We start from the raw sequence: 17,896 nt of genomic DNA on the forward strand, positions 1-17,896 counted from the left end.
CCACTCAAAATGGTGTGATTTTCCCACATGTATTTGTAAATCTCCCCTTTGCCTCTTACAATAGCTGTAAGGTAAACCTCTAAAAACATTTTTTGGGTGTCTAACACATATTAAAGTATGTGAAACCATTAGAACGCTACTGAGAAAAAGAAAACCACAGAGATAGTGAAATCTTGTTGCATTGGGGGAATAAACATGAATATCACTGCATTCTGTTGGGGTGCTTGTGCTCATCTTTTAAAAAAAATGGTTTCCTTTAAAAAATAATATATTTCGTTCATTATATACTTCAGGTTCTTTTTAGAACAGTGGCTATGATGGTTCCAAACTATGCCCTCATAGCAGAAATCTCCCTCTACTCCTATGGATTTTTGAATGCAAAACCTCTGTCCGTGAAGATCGTGATGACCTACAGGCTTTGCTCAGAGCAGCTCTCCTCACAGTTTCATTACGACTATGGAATGCGAGCAGTAAAAGCGGTTTTAGTGGCTGCTGGAAACCTTAAACTAAAATTTCCAAATGAAAATGAAGATATACTTGTAAGTATTAAATATATACACCGTGAAAACTTCAGTAGAAGATCTTTTTTTGTTTTGTTTTGTTTTGATTTTAGGAAGGTTGATCTGGAGCTATAAATAGGCAAATAAGAAAGTTGTTGCTTTGAGCTTTTTTTTTTCAATTAAAAAAAATATTTATTTATTTTTGAGACAGAGAGAGACAGAGCATGAACGGGGGAGGGTCAGAGAGAGAGGGAGACACAGAATCTGAAACAGGCTCCAGGCTCTGAGCTGTCAGCACAGAGCCCGACGCGGGCTCGAACTCATGGACTGTGAGATCATGACCTGGGCCAAAGTCGGACACTTAACCGACTGAGCTACCCAGGCGCCCCTGCTTTGAGCCTTTTTATGTGAGGTTGAAATAATAGTTTGGGGTTATGTTATTCATTATACTTTATATGAATATAAAGTTGATGTTTTAGTAGGGGGATTCCATAGATGAATGTGAAAGGAACTTTGACTTTTGGTGGTGGGGAGGGTGAGGAATAAGGACAATTAACTTCTGTTGCACTATTTGGATGATTTTAGCTTCTTCGATCAATTAAGGATGTAAATGAACCGAAGTTTCTATCACATGATGTCCCCTTATTTAATGGAATAACTAGTGATCTGTTTCCTGGTATTAAACTTCCTGAAGCTGACTATCATGTAAGTAAACCTGTGAGAATGACTTATTTTGCAAATAAATTTATCTGATCACTCAGTCATTTCCAAAGTTTCAAATAAGTGGAATTATTCTATTTGGAGGATAAACCCCTACTTTGGCCACTTTCATCAATGAGAATGAATAAAATTTAGTGTCTTCTGTTGTATGATACCAATGTCAACAAGATTCAGATCAAAGATAATGTTCTTTCTAAGGAAGGAGTACTCTTTGATTTCCTATCTTGTGATTTATAATAAGTCTACAATGTATACTATAATGCTATTGTGTACTTTGGCAGGTAGAAAAGATGGGAAATTGCAAGTGGCAAAACATCCTGTATTTAACATAAGGATTTTTCAAATTTAAGTAATAGGTTGACTTTTTTTTTTTAAGATTTTATTTTTAAGTAATGTCTACCTGCCACATGGGGCTCACACTCACAACCCTGAGATCAAGAGTTGCATGCTCCACTGACTGAGACAGTCAGTTGCCCCCTGACTTTTTTTATTTTTGAAGTAGGGGCTCCTGGGTGGCTCAGTGGGTTGAGCGTCTGACTTTGGCTCAAGTCATGGTCTTGCGGTTCGTGAGTTTGGGCCCCACGTCGGGCTCTGTGCTAACAAACAGCTCAGAGCCTGGAGCATCCTTCGGATTCTGTGTGTGTCTCTCTCTCTCCCCCTCCCCTGCTCATGCTCTGCTTCTGTCTGTCTCTCAAAAATAAGTAAATGTTAAAAAAAAAATTAAAGGAAACAAACCATGTGTATTTCCAATTTCTTCTAAATTATAGACATTATAATGTGCATATATATACATATGTATACACATAAGAAGTGTCTGCTATTTAATAGCTATTATTATGGAAAGTCAAGATACAAATTTTTAATTAAGTTTTTTAATTCCAGAATGGTTAGCTTATAGTATAATATTAGTGTACAATATAGTGATTCAACAGTTCTACATATCACTCAGTGCCCATCATGATAAGCGTACTCTTTAACCCCCATCACCTATTTCACCCACCTCCCCTCTGGTAACTTTTCGTTTGTTCTCTAGAGTCTGTTTCTTGTTTGTTTTTTTCTCTCTCTTTCTCTCATTTTGCCCTTGTTCATTTATTTCTTAAATTCCACATATGAGTACAATCATAAGGTATTATTTGGCTTTCTCTGACTGATTTATTTCACTTAGCATTATACTCTCTAGCTCCATCCATGTTGTTGCAAATGGCAAGATTTCATTCCTTTTTATGGCTGAGTAATATTCCATTGTGTGTATATACCACACCTTTATCCATTCCTCTATCTGTGGACATTTGGGCTGCTTCCATAATTTGGCTGTCATTAATACTGCAATAAAAATAGGGGTGCATATATCCCTTTGAGTTAATGTTTTTGTATTCTTTGAGTACATACCCCAAAGTGCAATTGCTAGATTATAGGGTAACTCAATTTTTAACTTTTTGAGGAAACTCCATAGTGTTTTCTAGAGCGGCTGCACCAGTTTGCATTCCCACCAACAATACAAGACGGTTCCTTTTCTCCACATCTTCACCAATACTTGTTGTTTCTTCTGTTTTTGATTTTAGTCATTCCAGCAGGTCTGAGGTGATATCTCACTGTAGTTTTGATTTGTATTTCCCTGATGAGTGATGTTGAGCATCTTTTCATGTGTCTGTTGGCCATCTGGATGTCTTCTTTGGAGAAATGTCTATTCATGTCTTCTGCCCATTTCTTCACTGGATTATTTGTGTTTTGGGTGTTGAGTTTTGTAGTTGCTTTATATATTTTGGATACTAATCCTTTATCAAATATGTCATTTGCAAATATCTCCTCCCATTCAGTAGGTTGCCTTTTGGTTTTGTTGATTGTTTCCTCTGTTGTGCTTTTTATTTTGAAGATTTCCCAATAGTTTATTTTTGCTTTTATTGCCCTTGCCTCAGACATATCTAGAAAAATGTCACTTTGGCTGATGTGAGACATTACTGCCTGTGCTCTCCTCTGGGATTTTTATGTTTCAGGTCTCACATTTAGGTCTTTAATTCATTTTGAGTTTATTTTTGGGTGTGGTGTAAGAAAGTGGCACGGTTTCATTCTTTTGCAGGTAGCTGTCCAGTTTTCCCAGCACCATTTGTTGAAGATACTTTTTCCTATTGCATATCTTTGCCTCCTTTGTTGAAGGACGTTAATCGCCTATATAATGATTGGTTTACTTTGGGGTTTTCTATTTTGTTCCATTGATCTATATGTCTATTTTTGTGCCAAAATCAAAATAAAATTTAAAATTACAAACAAAACAATCTTAATGAGATAGAGGATGTGTGGCTGAAATTAAATGTCACTTTATGGCAATTTAAATGATAAAATGTATAGTGAAGACTTTTTGAGTTCAGCATATATAAACTACCTTTTACCATTTGATGATTCAATTCTTCCACCCCCTCTTCCTATTGATATTACTATAAAAGTTTCAATTTGCTTGAGCTATTATATCATTAAGGCGTCACTTGGTTTAAAGGCATCATTTACTTTTTTAGCCTTTTTATTTTAAACCTTCAAACTCAAATACTAATCTACATTCTATGGCAATATCAGATTAATGTGATTCTAGGGTGTTTTCCAAAGCCAACAACCAATTCTCTTTCTCTGGACACCAACTGGTTGTTCAACAGTTCAATTCCGACACTAGCTACCTGGTCAGACTCCACAGATTAAGGGCTCTGTCCTACAAGACTTCCCCTCACTTCAGACAGTCTTGAGTCTCTGGTCACCTGTACTGCTGACTGGCTGGACTTTCCACAACCTCCCCACCCAGCTTTGATAATTTGTTAGAACAGCTCTCAGAACTCAGGAACACAGATTATTATTAATGTTTACTGGTTTATTATAAAGGATACAACTCGGGGGGGGGGTGCCTGGTTGGCTCAGGCAGTTAACCATGTGAGTCTTGGTCTCAGGATTGTGAGTTCAAGCCCCATGTTGGGTGTGGAAGCTACTTTAAAAGGTGGGGAGGGGTGCCTGAGTGGCTCAGTTGGTTAAGGGTCTGACTCTTGATTTTCAACTCAGGTCTTTGTTGCAGGAATTTTCACCTCAGTACCCCAGATTCATTGTCTCGCTGCTTCAAAGAATGAAGAGGTGGACACAATAAAATGAGCAGCAGGCAAAAGTTTATTAGAGTATAAGATCAGAAAGTAAGAATAGTATGAAAGCTCTCATTACAGAGAGGGGGCATTTGAAAGTGAAGGCTTGTGGACTGTAGGCAAGGGACTTAGTTTTATAGGGTTTTGGTCAGCTCCTTATCTTCCTCCTTGTCCCTTCTTAGGTCTCACCCTTATTAGCTAGGTAACTCTAAATGTCTAGTCATTCCTTTTCAATTGGCTGGTTTCCATTGTATGAGGGATGGTCTATGGCCAAACCAGTTCCTTGTGGGGCTTACGTTTTATAGTCTGCTACTAACTTTTAGTTAGTTCTTTTGTCACATTCCTGAGGGAAACATGTGAGGGGTAGTAGGTGCTCTCGTTAAATTTGTAAGAGGAACCCTAGAACCTTACCCCTGAAGGAGTTTGCTCATGGTCAGACGTTCCCAGCATTGTTTTAAAATAATGTGTTTTTGGGACGCCTGGGTGGCTCATTGGTTGGGCTTCTGGCTTCAGCTCAGGTCATGATCTCACAGTTCGTGGGTTTGAGCCCTGTGTTGAGCTCTGTGTTGACGGCTCAGAGCCTGGAGCCTGCTTCAGATTCTGTGTCTCCCCCTCTCTCTGCCCCTCTCCCCCTTCTCTGTCTCTTAAAAATAAATAAATGTTTAAAAAATTAAAAATATGTTTTACCCATCCAGTGACCCCAGGTCCTAATCTTTCTCTCTCTGCCTATTTTACCCTATCTTTTCCTATCATATAATGATCCCAGGGTCGTGCCTGCATCGAGCTCTGCTCTGAGCAGGGGGGAGCCTGCTTAAGATTCTCTCTCTCTCTCTGTCTCTCTCTCTCTCTGTCTCTCTCTCTGTCTCTCTGTCTCTCTCTCTCTCTCTCTCTGCTCTTCTTCCCCAGTCTAGTACTCTCTTTCTCTCTTAAAAAAAAGATATAAAGGATACAACTCAGGAAGGACCAAATGGAAGAGATGTATAGATACGGTGATATAGTGGGTGGCAGCATGCTTCAAGGTATGTCATTCTCCCTGCATTTTGGTGTGCCACCAAACCAGAAGCTCTCTGAATCTCATTGTGTCAGAGTTTTTACAGAGCTCAATCTTCCACCCTGTCCCTCCCTCCCCACCAACCCAATGCCTTCCCCAAAGGCTGAAAGTTCCAACCCTCTAATCACTGGGTCTTTCTTGCCACCAGTCCCATCCCGAGGCTATCTCAGGTCCCACTCTAAGTCACTTCATCAGCATAAACTTGGATGTGATTGACAAGGGCTCATTAAGAATAACGAAGACACTCCTATCACTCATGAAATTTTCAGGGTTATAGGAGCTCTGTGCCAGGAACTGGGAATAAAGACCATATATATTGTTATATTATACTACGGGTAATAAGCAAGATGATTCAGGGTATGCTAATATTATTTTTAAAAATCAGAATAAAAATACAAAAATTGTAACATTGTCATGGAAAATTCCTGTACTTATATGAATATAGCAACAAATCCATGGACCTACAGCTTTCAGCTTGAAAAATACTACTAAGAGTCAGTGCTGGGAGGTGTGTGGCCAAGTGGCTCAGTGCACCTACAGATGAGCCAAGGGGCCCAGGGCCAAAGGGAAAAACAAAAACAAAAACAAAAAAACTCGAAACTATGTCATAATGCTTTTTAATAGGTATAATATTCCTTTATTTTTCCTTTACTGACTTCTTTTGGGTTTCAGATAATGTCTATTTCTCCATTATTCTTCTCTGTTGAATTTTTAGTTTTACTTCAGTGGTTACTCCACAGGATATAATATACATCCTTGAATTATTACAGTTTACCTTAGGTTTGTATTTTGCCATTTCAGAAACAATATAAAAACTTTATTCTTTATTTTTTTTACAGTTTATTTATTTTTGAGAGAGCATGCACACACACCAGCAGGGGAGGAGCAAGGAGAGAGGACATTATTTTAATGTTCTTGTCTACTAATTATGACATCTGGGTCATCTGGGAGTTTATTTTCTATTTTTTTCCTCTTGATCTTCAGCTATTCTCTCTCATGACTTGTAAAGTTTGATTTTATGTTAAAAACTATGTATAAAATAACTGTAGAGACTAAAGCAGTATGGTGTTTTGTAGAAAAACTATGTTTATCCTTTGTTAGATAGCTAGAGTGAGTGGTGATCAATCCAGTTGAGAATTGACCGAAGCCACAGTTTTATTGCAGCATTATCAAGCTTTAGTTTACCTCTGGTTTCAAAAGTCTATAAATTTTTTTTGAATGTTTATTTATTTTTGTAGGAGAGAGAGACAGAACGTGAGCAGGGGAGGAGCAGAGAGAAAGGGAGACACAGAATCTGAAGCAGGCTCCAGGCTCCGAGCTGTCAGCACAGAGCCCGATATGGGGCTCAAACTCACAAACCGTGAGATCAATGACCCGAGCTGACGTCAGACACTTAGCCGACTGAGCCACCCAGGCACCCCTCAAAAGTCTTTAGAGTGAGAATTGTCCTACTGTATTACAGGGCCCTCCCTCTAGCAGCATTTTGAGATATGGCAGGCCCAATCCAATACCCACCTCTGTTCATACCTAGAAAATCCTCCCCCAGGCTGAATTAGCTGTTCATTTGTGCTTACCTAGAAAGGCTTATCCTTTTCTGAACTTTAGTTCCGTTAGACATATTTGTATCCAAAGCACTCCTGTATTTTTAAAATTTTTGGATTTTTTTAAACTCTGTTTATTTCTAGTTACAATAGTGTGAAGGATTGTTTGGCATGTCCTTCTGTATCCTAACCAAAGGTGAAATTCTCAAAAACCCTAGGGCTCCTGGGTGGCTCAGTAGGTTGCATGTCTGACTTTGGCTCAGGTCATGATCTTGCGGTCTGCAAGTTCGAGCCCCACAACGCACTCTGTGCTGACAGCTTGGAACCTGGAGCCTGCTTCAGATTCTGTTTCTCCCTCTCTCTCTTCCCTTCCCCTGCTCATGCTCTGTCTCTCTCAAAAATAAATGAACATTAAAAGTTTTTAATTTTTTTTTTCAACGTTTATTCATTTTTGGGACAGAGAGAGACAGAGCATGAACAGGGGAGGGGCAGAGAGAGAGGAAGACACAGAATCGGAAACAGGCTCCAGGCTCCGAGCCATCAGCCCAGAGCCTGACGCGGGGCTCGAACTCACGGACCGCGAGATCGTGACCTGGCTGAAGTCGGACGCTTAACTGACTGCGCCACCCAGGCGCCCCTAAAAGTTTTTAAAAATAAAAATAAAAGGAGTTGTTTCCATGCAGCCTGTACCCAATGCTATGGTGCTATGATCATTAACTTATAATAGGGAATAATAATATTTTTAAAGTAATTCTATTTGTTCTTCCTTTTAATTAAAATATTCAGCTTTAAAAATAAAACTTTAAGAAATAATTTATCAATATAAAAAGATACAATTTTTTATTTTAAAATGAAAAGTCTACATTTATAAGACATGGATATTATTTGTAATACCATTTTATAAGAATTCATTCCATTTTTCTTTTATTTTAGGAATTTTTGGAATGTGCTCATGAAGCCTGCAAAGTACATAATCTTCAGCCAGTTAAATTTTTTCTTGAAAAAATGATTCAGACATATGAAATGATGATTGTTAGACATGGGTAAGATTATAAATTATCATTGTCTGCCATGGTTAGATGCTGTTTTCAAATTAAACTATTAAAACAACTACAATTTGTTAACTAAAAGATTCAGCTACTCAGGTAGGCTAAGAGACAAAGAGCCCTATCCTCCATTTCCCATCCCAGTGGCTTAAAAACAAAGGTTTATTTCCATCTCATGCTGCCCATACAACATGGATTGGTAAGGTATCCTCATTCAGTGATGTAGCACTAATGACCACCACAATTTGCCCTTTTGGTCATCAAATGTGTTATTTACTCTCCTTCGTGCACATAAAACACACTCTTCCCTTCCCAGGAATACAACTTAAAAGTTCTAGTCAATGAACCATACTCAAAGTTCAGGCTCTCTAAGTGATGCATGGTTTCTATATCAGATTTGGAAGTTGTTCCTCATGATCCAAAGACCTACAAAGTAGAAAGACAAGTTATCTGCCCTCCACACACCAGTCTTCATTATAATAGTGGGCTTCCCAGAACAGGTTATTGGAGCAAACACTACCAGCCAGAAGTTGAAGAACTGGAGACACAGCCAGCAATTGTGGGTAGCAGTCCTGAAACCCAGCTGGGCATGTGAGGAGCCCCAATCCCAGAGATACATTGACTACGAAACTGATCATTTAAACCTCAGGTTCTTTCACTTGTAGAGGGCTTTCCAAGGAGTCATAATCATTTGATATACATGCTTTGTTATATAGGGTGTCATTAAAGTGGCTGTGGACATTTTGCATCAGTAGTTACATATATAATTTTTTCCTTGGAGAGCCCACTCCACTAACTGTATAAACTTTAGATCCCCTAAAACCTGGATCTACTTTTGCATGGTTTTGCTCCCTGGAAGGGTCTTTCCTGTTAATTGTTCTCTGTGGACCTTGGTTCAACTTTCTTGAGAGAGCTTTCCATCTTCATTTTTTTTCCCTGTAAAGTCACATGTAAAGTAGACAATAGAGAATATGTCTTTGGGAGCTGAGAAATGTTTTTAGCCTGCTTCCTGCCTATAGAAAGTTGAGGTCTCAAAAGTTATGATTTTTTTTAAAGGCAGGATAAAAAAAATTAAACAGCTTCACATTGTGTAAATTTTCAAATGTAGACAAAAATAGATGGAATTGAAAAACTAAAAAAAAAAAATACAGGAACTAATACAATCAACCCTTATGCATCTAATACGTGAGGATCATTTTTAAGTCTTGAACATTCACATGTTTTAGTCTAGACTCATGGTTTGTCAGTAAACTCCCTCAAAAACTTGGTAAACTTATTTGATTCCAGGCAGCTCTCTGTGCCAGTAGCTACAACTACAGTCCTTACTAAGTCATACCTTTATAAATTTCCTTGCAGTATCGTTGAATTGATCAGGCTTAATTGGGAAGGCCACAAACTTAATCTATTTTTCCTGAATTATTTTATCCTCCTGAAATGATTACTGGGAACTATATTAATCTTTCATAGATTTTAATAAAGTGATACAATGGCCCTACCCTTAATGTGATCCTTGTTGCCAGGCTGAGTAGATTTTTGTTGTTCAAAGGCTTTCTCAAATTATCTTTATTTACCAGTTGGGAATAAGAATAAGTTGCTTATAGGTTCCTGAATTTCTGAACTCCCTCTGTTCTTTCATTCCAACTTTCAAACTGGCTATTTTTTTTCTGGGCTCATTTCTCTCCTGTAGTTCTTTGTTAAATGCAGCCATCAGCTGCCATCATATATTAATAATCATGTTTACTACCCTTTTTCCTAAAATGACAATTTCATTATGTATATTATCTGTATTCCAAGTTATCTCAACGAACAAATTTGCCAAATGTTTCATCATTGCCTAACATTAATTGCCAATCTTTTTTTAGCCTGTAATAATGGTTAATTTGCCACCAACAACCTGGCCTCTAAGTCATTACCACATATTTAAGTCTTAAAAATACTTTACCCCCTTCTGGGAACTAATTTCTCTCCAGTAAGGATGGGCTAGATTATTCTTTAGAAACGATCAGTCACTAAAACCCAAATCTTAGTGACTTAAAAAACAAACAAACAAACAAACAGACAAACAAACAAAGGTTTATTTCCCATTCATGCTGTGTCCACTCCAGGTTAACAGGAAGTATCTGCTCATCATAATTACTCAGGGTCCCAGGCTATTGGAGCATCCACCATCTCAACATGATGGTCACAGCTGTGCTAGAGGGAAAAGCCCTGTAAGAAGAGAGTTCTGTAGGCTCCGTTGCAGGCAATGATCTATACCCTTCCTGCTAGGAAGTAACACCCGTGTTTCCACTTGGTACTCATTAGTCACCTAGTATTTCAACAAGAGGGCGAGGAATCCTTCTATGTGCTGGGAGAGAGGAGATTCGGAAGTATTTGGCAAAGAGCAAAAAGTAATTACCATAGTAAGTAAAGACTTCAGGAAGGGCAATCTTTCCCATTTCTCTTCTTGGGAGGCCCAAAGTCTTTATTTTACTTTATTTTTTTAATTTTAAGAGTGTATAATTAAGTTTTCATTTTCATTTGGACATTTTTTTATTCTCTTTTGTAGGTAGTGGTATTAATGAAGAGAATCTTAGAAATCAACCAGTTCAGAAGTTAAATGTATTCTCGTGTCTGAGAAAAATTAATAGAATTTCAAAAATTACAAATACCAGTAAAACAGGAAAATAATTTACCATTATTTTTTTAGAATCATATTGTATAATTCTTTTCCTTTGTAGTTTTATGTTGGTAGGAGAGCCTTTTGCTGCTAAGACAAAAGTTCTGCATATGCTGGCTGATACTCTAACTCTTATGAATGAACGTGGCTATGGAGAGGAAGAAAAGGTTATTTATAGGACTGTAAACCCCAAATCCATTACTATGGGTCAACTTTTTGGACAGTTTGACCCAGTGTCTCATGAGGTAATCTACAGTATAAATATTCTCTTATTGACAGTGTGCTTTAAACCACGAAATTTGAAATGTTTTTATATGATCACTTTATAGTCTTATAAAGAAAGCTTCCCAACTCTCTGCTTCTTCCCCAGTGGACTGATGGTATTGTGGCCAACACTTTTAGAGAATTTGCCTTATCAGAAACACCTGACCGGAAATGGGTTGTATTCGATGGTCCCATTGACACTTTGTGGATAGAGAGCATGAACACAGTATTGGATGATAATAAAAAGGTAAATCCTCCTGATTAAAAGCAAAACGGATACACAATATGAATATACCAAACACTACTGAGCTGTAAACTTAAGAAGGGTTAAAATTGTAGATTTAACGTAAAATGATTTTTTTTTGCCAGTTATAAAACAAAATACATGTAAATATGCTTAAGCAATGTTTTGTGTTCAACAACTAATTGACTAGGACTATATATTTAAAGCAAAGGGTGCAGCAAGTATAGTAAGTTTATAGATTATCTTTTAAATGAAAACTATGCTGTAATAAATTCTCTGCTTACTTTTTTTTTATAGAATAAAAGTATATTAAAACCATTGTGTTAACAGGAAGGTGTGGTATTGTAGTAGGTGTTAAGTTGTTAAGTGACTCCTGTCTTATGGTTTCTTATAGAACTTTAATATTTTAGGAGAAAATAAAAGGGCCTTATTCCATTTTGAAAACATCGAATGCGGGGCACCTGGGTGGCTCAGTCAGTTAAGCTTCCCACTTCAGCTCAGGTCGTGATCTCACAGTTCATTGGTTCAAGCCCTGCATCAGGCTCTCTGTGCTGACATCTAGAGCCTGGAACCTGCTTCAGATTTTCTCTCTCCTCTCTCTCTCTCTCTCTCTCCCTTGTGCACTTGCTCTCTCTCTCTCAAAAATAAATAAACATTTAAAAAAAAAAGAAAACATTGAATGCTTCAGTACTTGTATATGTTGCATTACCTTAGAAGCTGTGAAATATACAAAAGGACTAGAAAATAGAAGTCTTCTATGAGAGACCATATGTAAATTATAAAATATGACTAATTTTAAGTTTAGATTCTGTGCTTTTTTTTAAAACTTGTGCATTCACATAACCATCATTTAAATAAAGATGCATAAAATTTCTTTCACTCTACAAGCTACACTCACTGATTCCTTCTGAATCAGTATACCCTCCCCACTGGGGTAATTGCTATTCTTTCTTCTACTGTGATAAATTAGTTTTGCTGGTTCTTGAACTTCATGTATATGGAATCATACTCCTGAGTATTTTCCTTCTTGTGGTCAATGTGGCATCTGTGATATTCATGGTGTTGTACTTCCATTTTACTTATTTATTCTTTTTATATCTGTATTGGTATTCCACTGCATATATCACAACTTATTTTCATACTTATATGAAATAACCACACTACTAAGTAAGCAAATTAATTTAATTAGCATTCAAATACACCAGCACATTTTCGTAGGTGGTTGGTCATTTATTCAAATTCCTTCTTTCAGTTACATTGATTGAGCTAAGGAGTAATAATGATTCAGAAGAGGAGAGGGGCTAATCAAAGTCGAATTCAGAGCCAGGTGGGAGGATTGTCTCATATTGGATGAGAGGAAAGTAGGAGAAGGATAGGTATAGATATAGGTGGATGTATGAATTTGATAGTGGAAATCTGAAAGCAAGTCCTTTTGATGATTTATCTTTTCTTTGTGAAGTGGTAGACCCTAGTTCTTTGTACACTGGAGGAGAAAAGGAGGAAGATTTAAATTAGCCATTATGGAAAATGGGAAAGATAATTGCTAGGAAAGCATAGAAGCCTGTCTGAGGACTAGTAGTAGTAGTAGTGCCAAGGTCTGCCTTTGTGAGATTTTCCCTATCAGTCTAAGCAGCTTGGATGTGAGTGTAGATTATGCTGCTGGACTGGAAGTACAGAAAGACTTTGAAGATACTGGTGTGAGAGTTCTAGAAGAGCTAGGCCATGGAAGGAAGCTGCTTAACAATGACAGAAGTGAAAACAGCAGGGATATGAAACTGGAGAGTAAGTGGAGTAGATGATTGGGTAGATGAGTAGTCAATGAGTGAGAGCACTGGATACATCGGAGACTAGAGGCAGAGACTGGGAAGCTTGAATTTAGTATTTCAGAATTGTGTAGTGTTCCAGGAGAGAAGGTCCCAGGTGTATAAACTGGATGGCTGGAGTGCAGTAGGAAAAACCTAAGTGAAGACAGGGTAGTCAAGGATCTGAGGGGCTGCCATATTGAGATTCTCCCCCCTCACAAACAGTGGATCAGGCCAGAGTGAAAAAAATTGAGCCATGTATCAAAGGCTTTAGCTAACGATGGGAATGCTGAGGTGCTGGTGAGTGACAGCAGGGAGCATGGGTTGTCAAAGGAGCAGAAGGTGGAAAGGGTGGGATAGAGTATTTAGGAAACACTATGGGGGAGTGAGGAAAAAGCTGACTCCATCTCCCAAATATGAAGTAAATAGGAGGATGTTTGCTGAAATAATCTGGTAGGAAATTAAAAGTTTTATAGGCCAGCACTGTCCAAAACAACTTTCTGCAATAATGGAAATGTCTGCATTGTCCAGGAAGGTAGATACTAGTCAAATGTGGTTATTGAGCATTTGAAATTTGGCTAGTGCAGTTGAAGAACTGACTTTAAATCTTATTTAACTTTAACTACTTAAGATGAAGTTATTTAATTAGTTAAATTAGATTTAATTAGTAAAAAGTATAAATAGGCACATATGAATAGTGGGCTAGCTTATCAGACAGTCCAGCTCTAGGCCATCCATTTATTTTACAGAGGTCCAGGAATGCTAAATGCCACATTGTTGACATTTAACTAGATAGGGGCAAAACTGGGACTAGAGTGATGGTTGTAGAGAAGAAACCCAGAAAAATAAATGAAGAGGAAGAATTGGAAAAAAAAATGTAGAAATTAAATTGGGATATCAACAATTAATATTATTAAAATTATTAAAAGTTAATGATAATTCCAAAGGTAGATGCCAAGGAAATTGAGAAGATGAGATGGCTTTAATAAAATGAACAAGAAAGGAATTGGGCAGAAAGGAAGCAGTTGACAAATTGAGATTTTTTACATATTTGATTGAAGAGGAACATTTTATTTTATTTTTTAAGTTTTTATTTAAATTCTAGTTAGCATACAGTGTAATATTAGTTTCAGATGTACAATATAGTGATTCAGCACTTCCATACCTCACCAGGTGCTCATCATAAGTGGACTTCTTAATCCCCATCACCTATTTCATCCATCCCTCCCACCCACTTCCGCTCTGGTTACCCTCTGCTTGTCCTCTATAGTTAAGAGTCTGTTTCTTGGTTTGCCTCTCTCTCAAAGAGGAATGTTTTAGATTAAAAGTGATCTATATCCGCATATTAAATGCAGTGCATGGTCCTTGATTGAATTTTGGTTTGAGTAAATCAGTTGAAAAGATTTTCCTGTTGTCATTGAGGAAATTTGAGTACTAGCTGAGTATTAGATCATATTAAGGACTTATTGGTAATTTTGTTAGGTGTGATAATGTTACTGAGGTAATATAGAAAACAGTTTATTTTTTTTAAGTTTATTTATTTATTTGGAGAGAGAGAGACAAAGCGAGTGGGGGAGGGGCAGAGAGAGAGAGAGGGAGAGAGAGAATCCCAAACAAGTGCTCTGCACTGTTGGTGGAGAGTCTGATGCATGGCTGTATCTCACAAACCATGAGATCATGACCTGAGCAGAAACCAAGAGTTGGACATTTAACCGACTGAGACACCAGGTGCCCTGAAAACTCTATTTTTTAGAGCTGCATATTGACATATTTAGATGTGAAATGCCGTGGTGGGCATAATGCTCTTTAAAATACTGTTTTATTCCTCAGTATCCTTTTTAAAAAATGTTTTAAAACGTTTATTCATCTTTGAGAGACAGAGAGAGACAGAGCATGAGTGGGGAAGGGGCAGAGAGAGGGAGACACAGAATCCGAACCAGGCTCCAGGTTCTGAGCTGTCAGCACAGAGCCCGACGCGGGGCTTGAACTCATGAACTATGACATTATTACCTAAGTCGAAGTCGGATGCTCAACCGATTGAGCCACCCAGGTGCCCCCCCCCCCTTTTTTTTTAAAGTAATTTCTGCACCCAACATGAGGCTTGAACTCACAACCCCAAGGTCAAGAGTTGCATGCTCTACAAACTGAGGCAGCCAGGTGCCTCTTAAAAATACTTCTTTATAAAAGGAAGCAAATGTGGGAAATCTTAATGTTGGTTAAGTACAGGAGATGGGTATATTAGTGTCCATATTATTCTTTATTTTCAATTTTTCTCTTTTTTTTTTTATTAACAAAGAGACCTTTTGACAACTTTATGAAGTCAGGAGTATTTCATGTAATTTTTAAAAAATTATTTATTTAGGGGAGGCTGGGTGGCTCAGTTGGTTAAGCATCTGACTTCGGCTCAGGTCATGATCTTGCAGTTCATAGGTTTAAGCCTCGCATTGGGCTCTGTGCTGACAGCTCAGAGCCTAGAGCCTGCTTTGGATTCTGTATCTCCCTCTCTCTCTGCCCCTCCCCTGCTCATGCTCTGTCTCGCTCTTCCAAATAAACAAACATTAAAAAAGATTAAAACTATATATATTTAAATTCATGTTAGTTAATATATAGCATACTATTGGTTTCAGGAGTAGAACCCAGTGATTCATCACTTACATATTACACCAAGTGCTCATTCCAATGAGTGCCCTCCTTAAGGCCCATCACCCATTTAGCCTATCCCTCCCACCCAACTCCCCTCCAGCAACCCATGTAATGTTTTTAAATGTTTATTTAGTTTTGAGAGAGTGTGATTGGGGGAGGGGCAGAGAGAGAGGGGGACAGAGGATCCAAAGGGAGCTTTGCTCTGACAACAGAGACCCCCTTGTGGAGCTCACACTCAAGAACCGTGAAATCATGATCTGAGCCAAAGTCAGATGTTTGAATGACTAAGCTCCCCAGGTGCCTGACCGATGTAATTTTATTAATAGCAAGGACTGAGATTTGTATAGGATTTTTGCAGTATGTCATGTAGTTCTCCTCCCGCCTAACTCTATGGGAGAGAAATTAACCGAGTTTATAGATGAAGAGGCTGAGAGTCAGAGATGTTACGTATTTGCTTACCTAGTAAGTAATTGACCGAGCTAGATCTAGCTTACAATTTTCTGGCTTTTATGTAATACTTACATCACAGGATATACATTATCTTATACCTACAATATATTTTTATTTGAGAAGTTTGAGTTTTTTAAAAAATAAATGTTTGAAATATAATTGCCTTTAGCTTTGCCTTATGAGTGGAGAAATCATTCAGATGTCCCCTCAAATGAGCCTCATCTTTGAAGCAATGGATCTTTCCCAGGCCTCGGTAAGTTCATGTTTTAACATAACAGTAGATTGTTTATTTGTTCATTTGGTCAATAAGTATTTTTTATTATGTGTCAGAAGACTAGTTAGGCACCAGAAATACTAAGATGAATAAGATATAGCTTATGCTCATTTAGGAAGGATCAGAAGCATGCTAATAAATAATCCCACTATACTGCTACATGTAAGTGCTCTAAGAATATGGAGGGGGTGGGTACCCAAGAGGCGAATGGGTAGAGGAGGACCATGGAAAATGTCTGAGTATTTGATCTGGCTTTGAAGGGCAACACTTCTCTAGGGAGATTAGTTGGGGCTGGGCATTCCAAATCATGACAACATGATATGTAAAGATATGAAGCCATGACACGTCTGGGAGGCTGTAGAGGAAGATAGGTGCTAGATCATGACAGGCCTTATAAGTCATTCAAAGAAGTAGTTAATGACTGCCAGGTACTACTGGCATGAAAGCAACATTGGAAAAAGAAAACTTGTCTTTTTTCTCTAGCCTGCCACTGTAAGCCGCTGTGGCATGATTTATTTGGAACCCTCACAGTTAGGATGGGAACCAATTGTATCCTCGTGGTTGAATTCCCTGAAAGGACCTCTGCAAGAACCAGATCATCAAGCTCTTCTGAGAGGACTCTTTGACTGGTTAATAAAGCCCTCCTTAAAACTTCGTAAGAAAAAATGCAAGGTAACACTGTAATTCTCTAACCCACTCAAGTTTCTTTAGTTTTCATTCAACTTGACTAAGGCTAAAGTCACAATAAGTAGGATAAATAAACAAAATCAGTTTCCCCTTGACATTTAGTATCCACTTTTTAAAATGGAATATTTATTGTGATAATCAGTAATTCACATGCAGTTGTAAGAAGTAATAGATTTCATGCTCATTTCACCCAATTTCCCCCAATAGTAACATTTTGCAAGACTATATTATATCACAACAAGGATATTGACATTGATATTATCTACTGATATTATTCAGATTCCCCTAGTTATATCTGTACAGGTGTGTGTTTATCTCTCTGGGTTTTATTTTAAAATTTTTAATAATTTATAATTTTAAACATAAGTGCAACTTTGTACCCTTTGCCCAAAGTCTCCCTGTTTCCCCCACCTCCCCACCCCTGGTAACTGCCCTTTTACTCCAGTTCTATGTATTCAACTTTTGGATTGTACATATAAGTGACATCATGCAACTTTTTCCTTTCTGTGTTGGACTTTTTCACTTATCATAATGTCTTACAGTGGACCCATATTGCAAATAACAGGATCTCTCTTTCTTTAAGTCTTAATAATATCTATAATTTAGTATTACTAATTTAAGTCTTAATATTCTATTATGTATATATATATATATATATATATATATATATATACACACACACACACATATATATGTGGCAATTTCTTTATTTGTCCATCAGTGAACACTTAAGTTTGTGTCCCTATCTTAGCTATTGGGAATAATGCTACAATGAACATGGAAGTGCAGATATATATATTTTTGAATATAATATTTATTATTATTTATTTTTAATATGAAATTTATTGTCAAATTGGTTTCCATACAACACCCAGTGCTCATCCCAACAGGTGCCTTCCTCA

General features: G+C 37.6%; 1 protein-coding gene across 4 annotated transcripts in view; it reads left to right on the forward strand.

The window, feature by feature from the left end:
- Positions 1 to 17,896, forward strand: part of DNAH12 (dynein axonemal heavy chain 12) — a 218,839-nt gene that overhangs the window by 65,755 nt on the left and 135,188 nt on the right. For all 4 annotated transcript variants that reach the window (XM_040454701.1, XM_040454703.1, XM_040454702.1 and 1 more), the window contains 7 exons: positions 294 to 539; positions 1,086 to 1,205; positions 7,859 to 7,968; positions 10,692 to 10,875; positions 11,001 to 11,141; positions 16,203 to 16,286; positions 16,791 to 16,979. In XM_040454701.1, coding sequence (XP_040310635.1) covers positions 294 to 539; positions 1,086 to 1,205; positions 7,859 to 7,968; positions 10,692 to 10,875; positions 11,001 to 11,141; positions 16,203 to 16,286; positions 16,791 to 16,979 — 1,074 coding nt within the window. The remainder of the gene's footprint in view (positions 1 to 293; positions 540 to 1,085; positions 1,206 to 7,858; positions 7,969 to 10,691; positions 10,876 to 11,000; positions 11,142 to 16,202; positions 16,287 to 16,790; positions 16,980 to 17,896) is intronic.

This window comes from Herpailurus yagouaroundi, unplaced genomic scaffold (genome assembly GCF_014898765.1).
Source record: "Herpailurus yagouaroundi ecotype Mexico unplaced genomic scaffold, PumYag 213, whole genome shotgun sequence".
NCBI classification, from domain to species: Eukaryota; Metazoa; Chordata; class Mammalia; order Carnivora; family Felidae; genus Herpailurus; species Herpailurus yagouaroundi.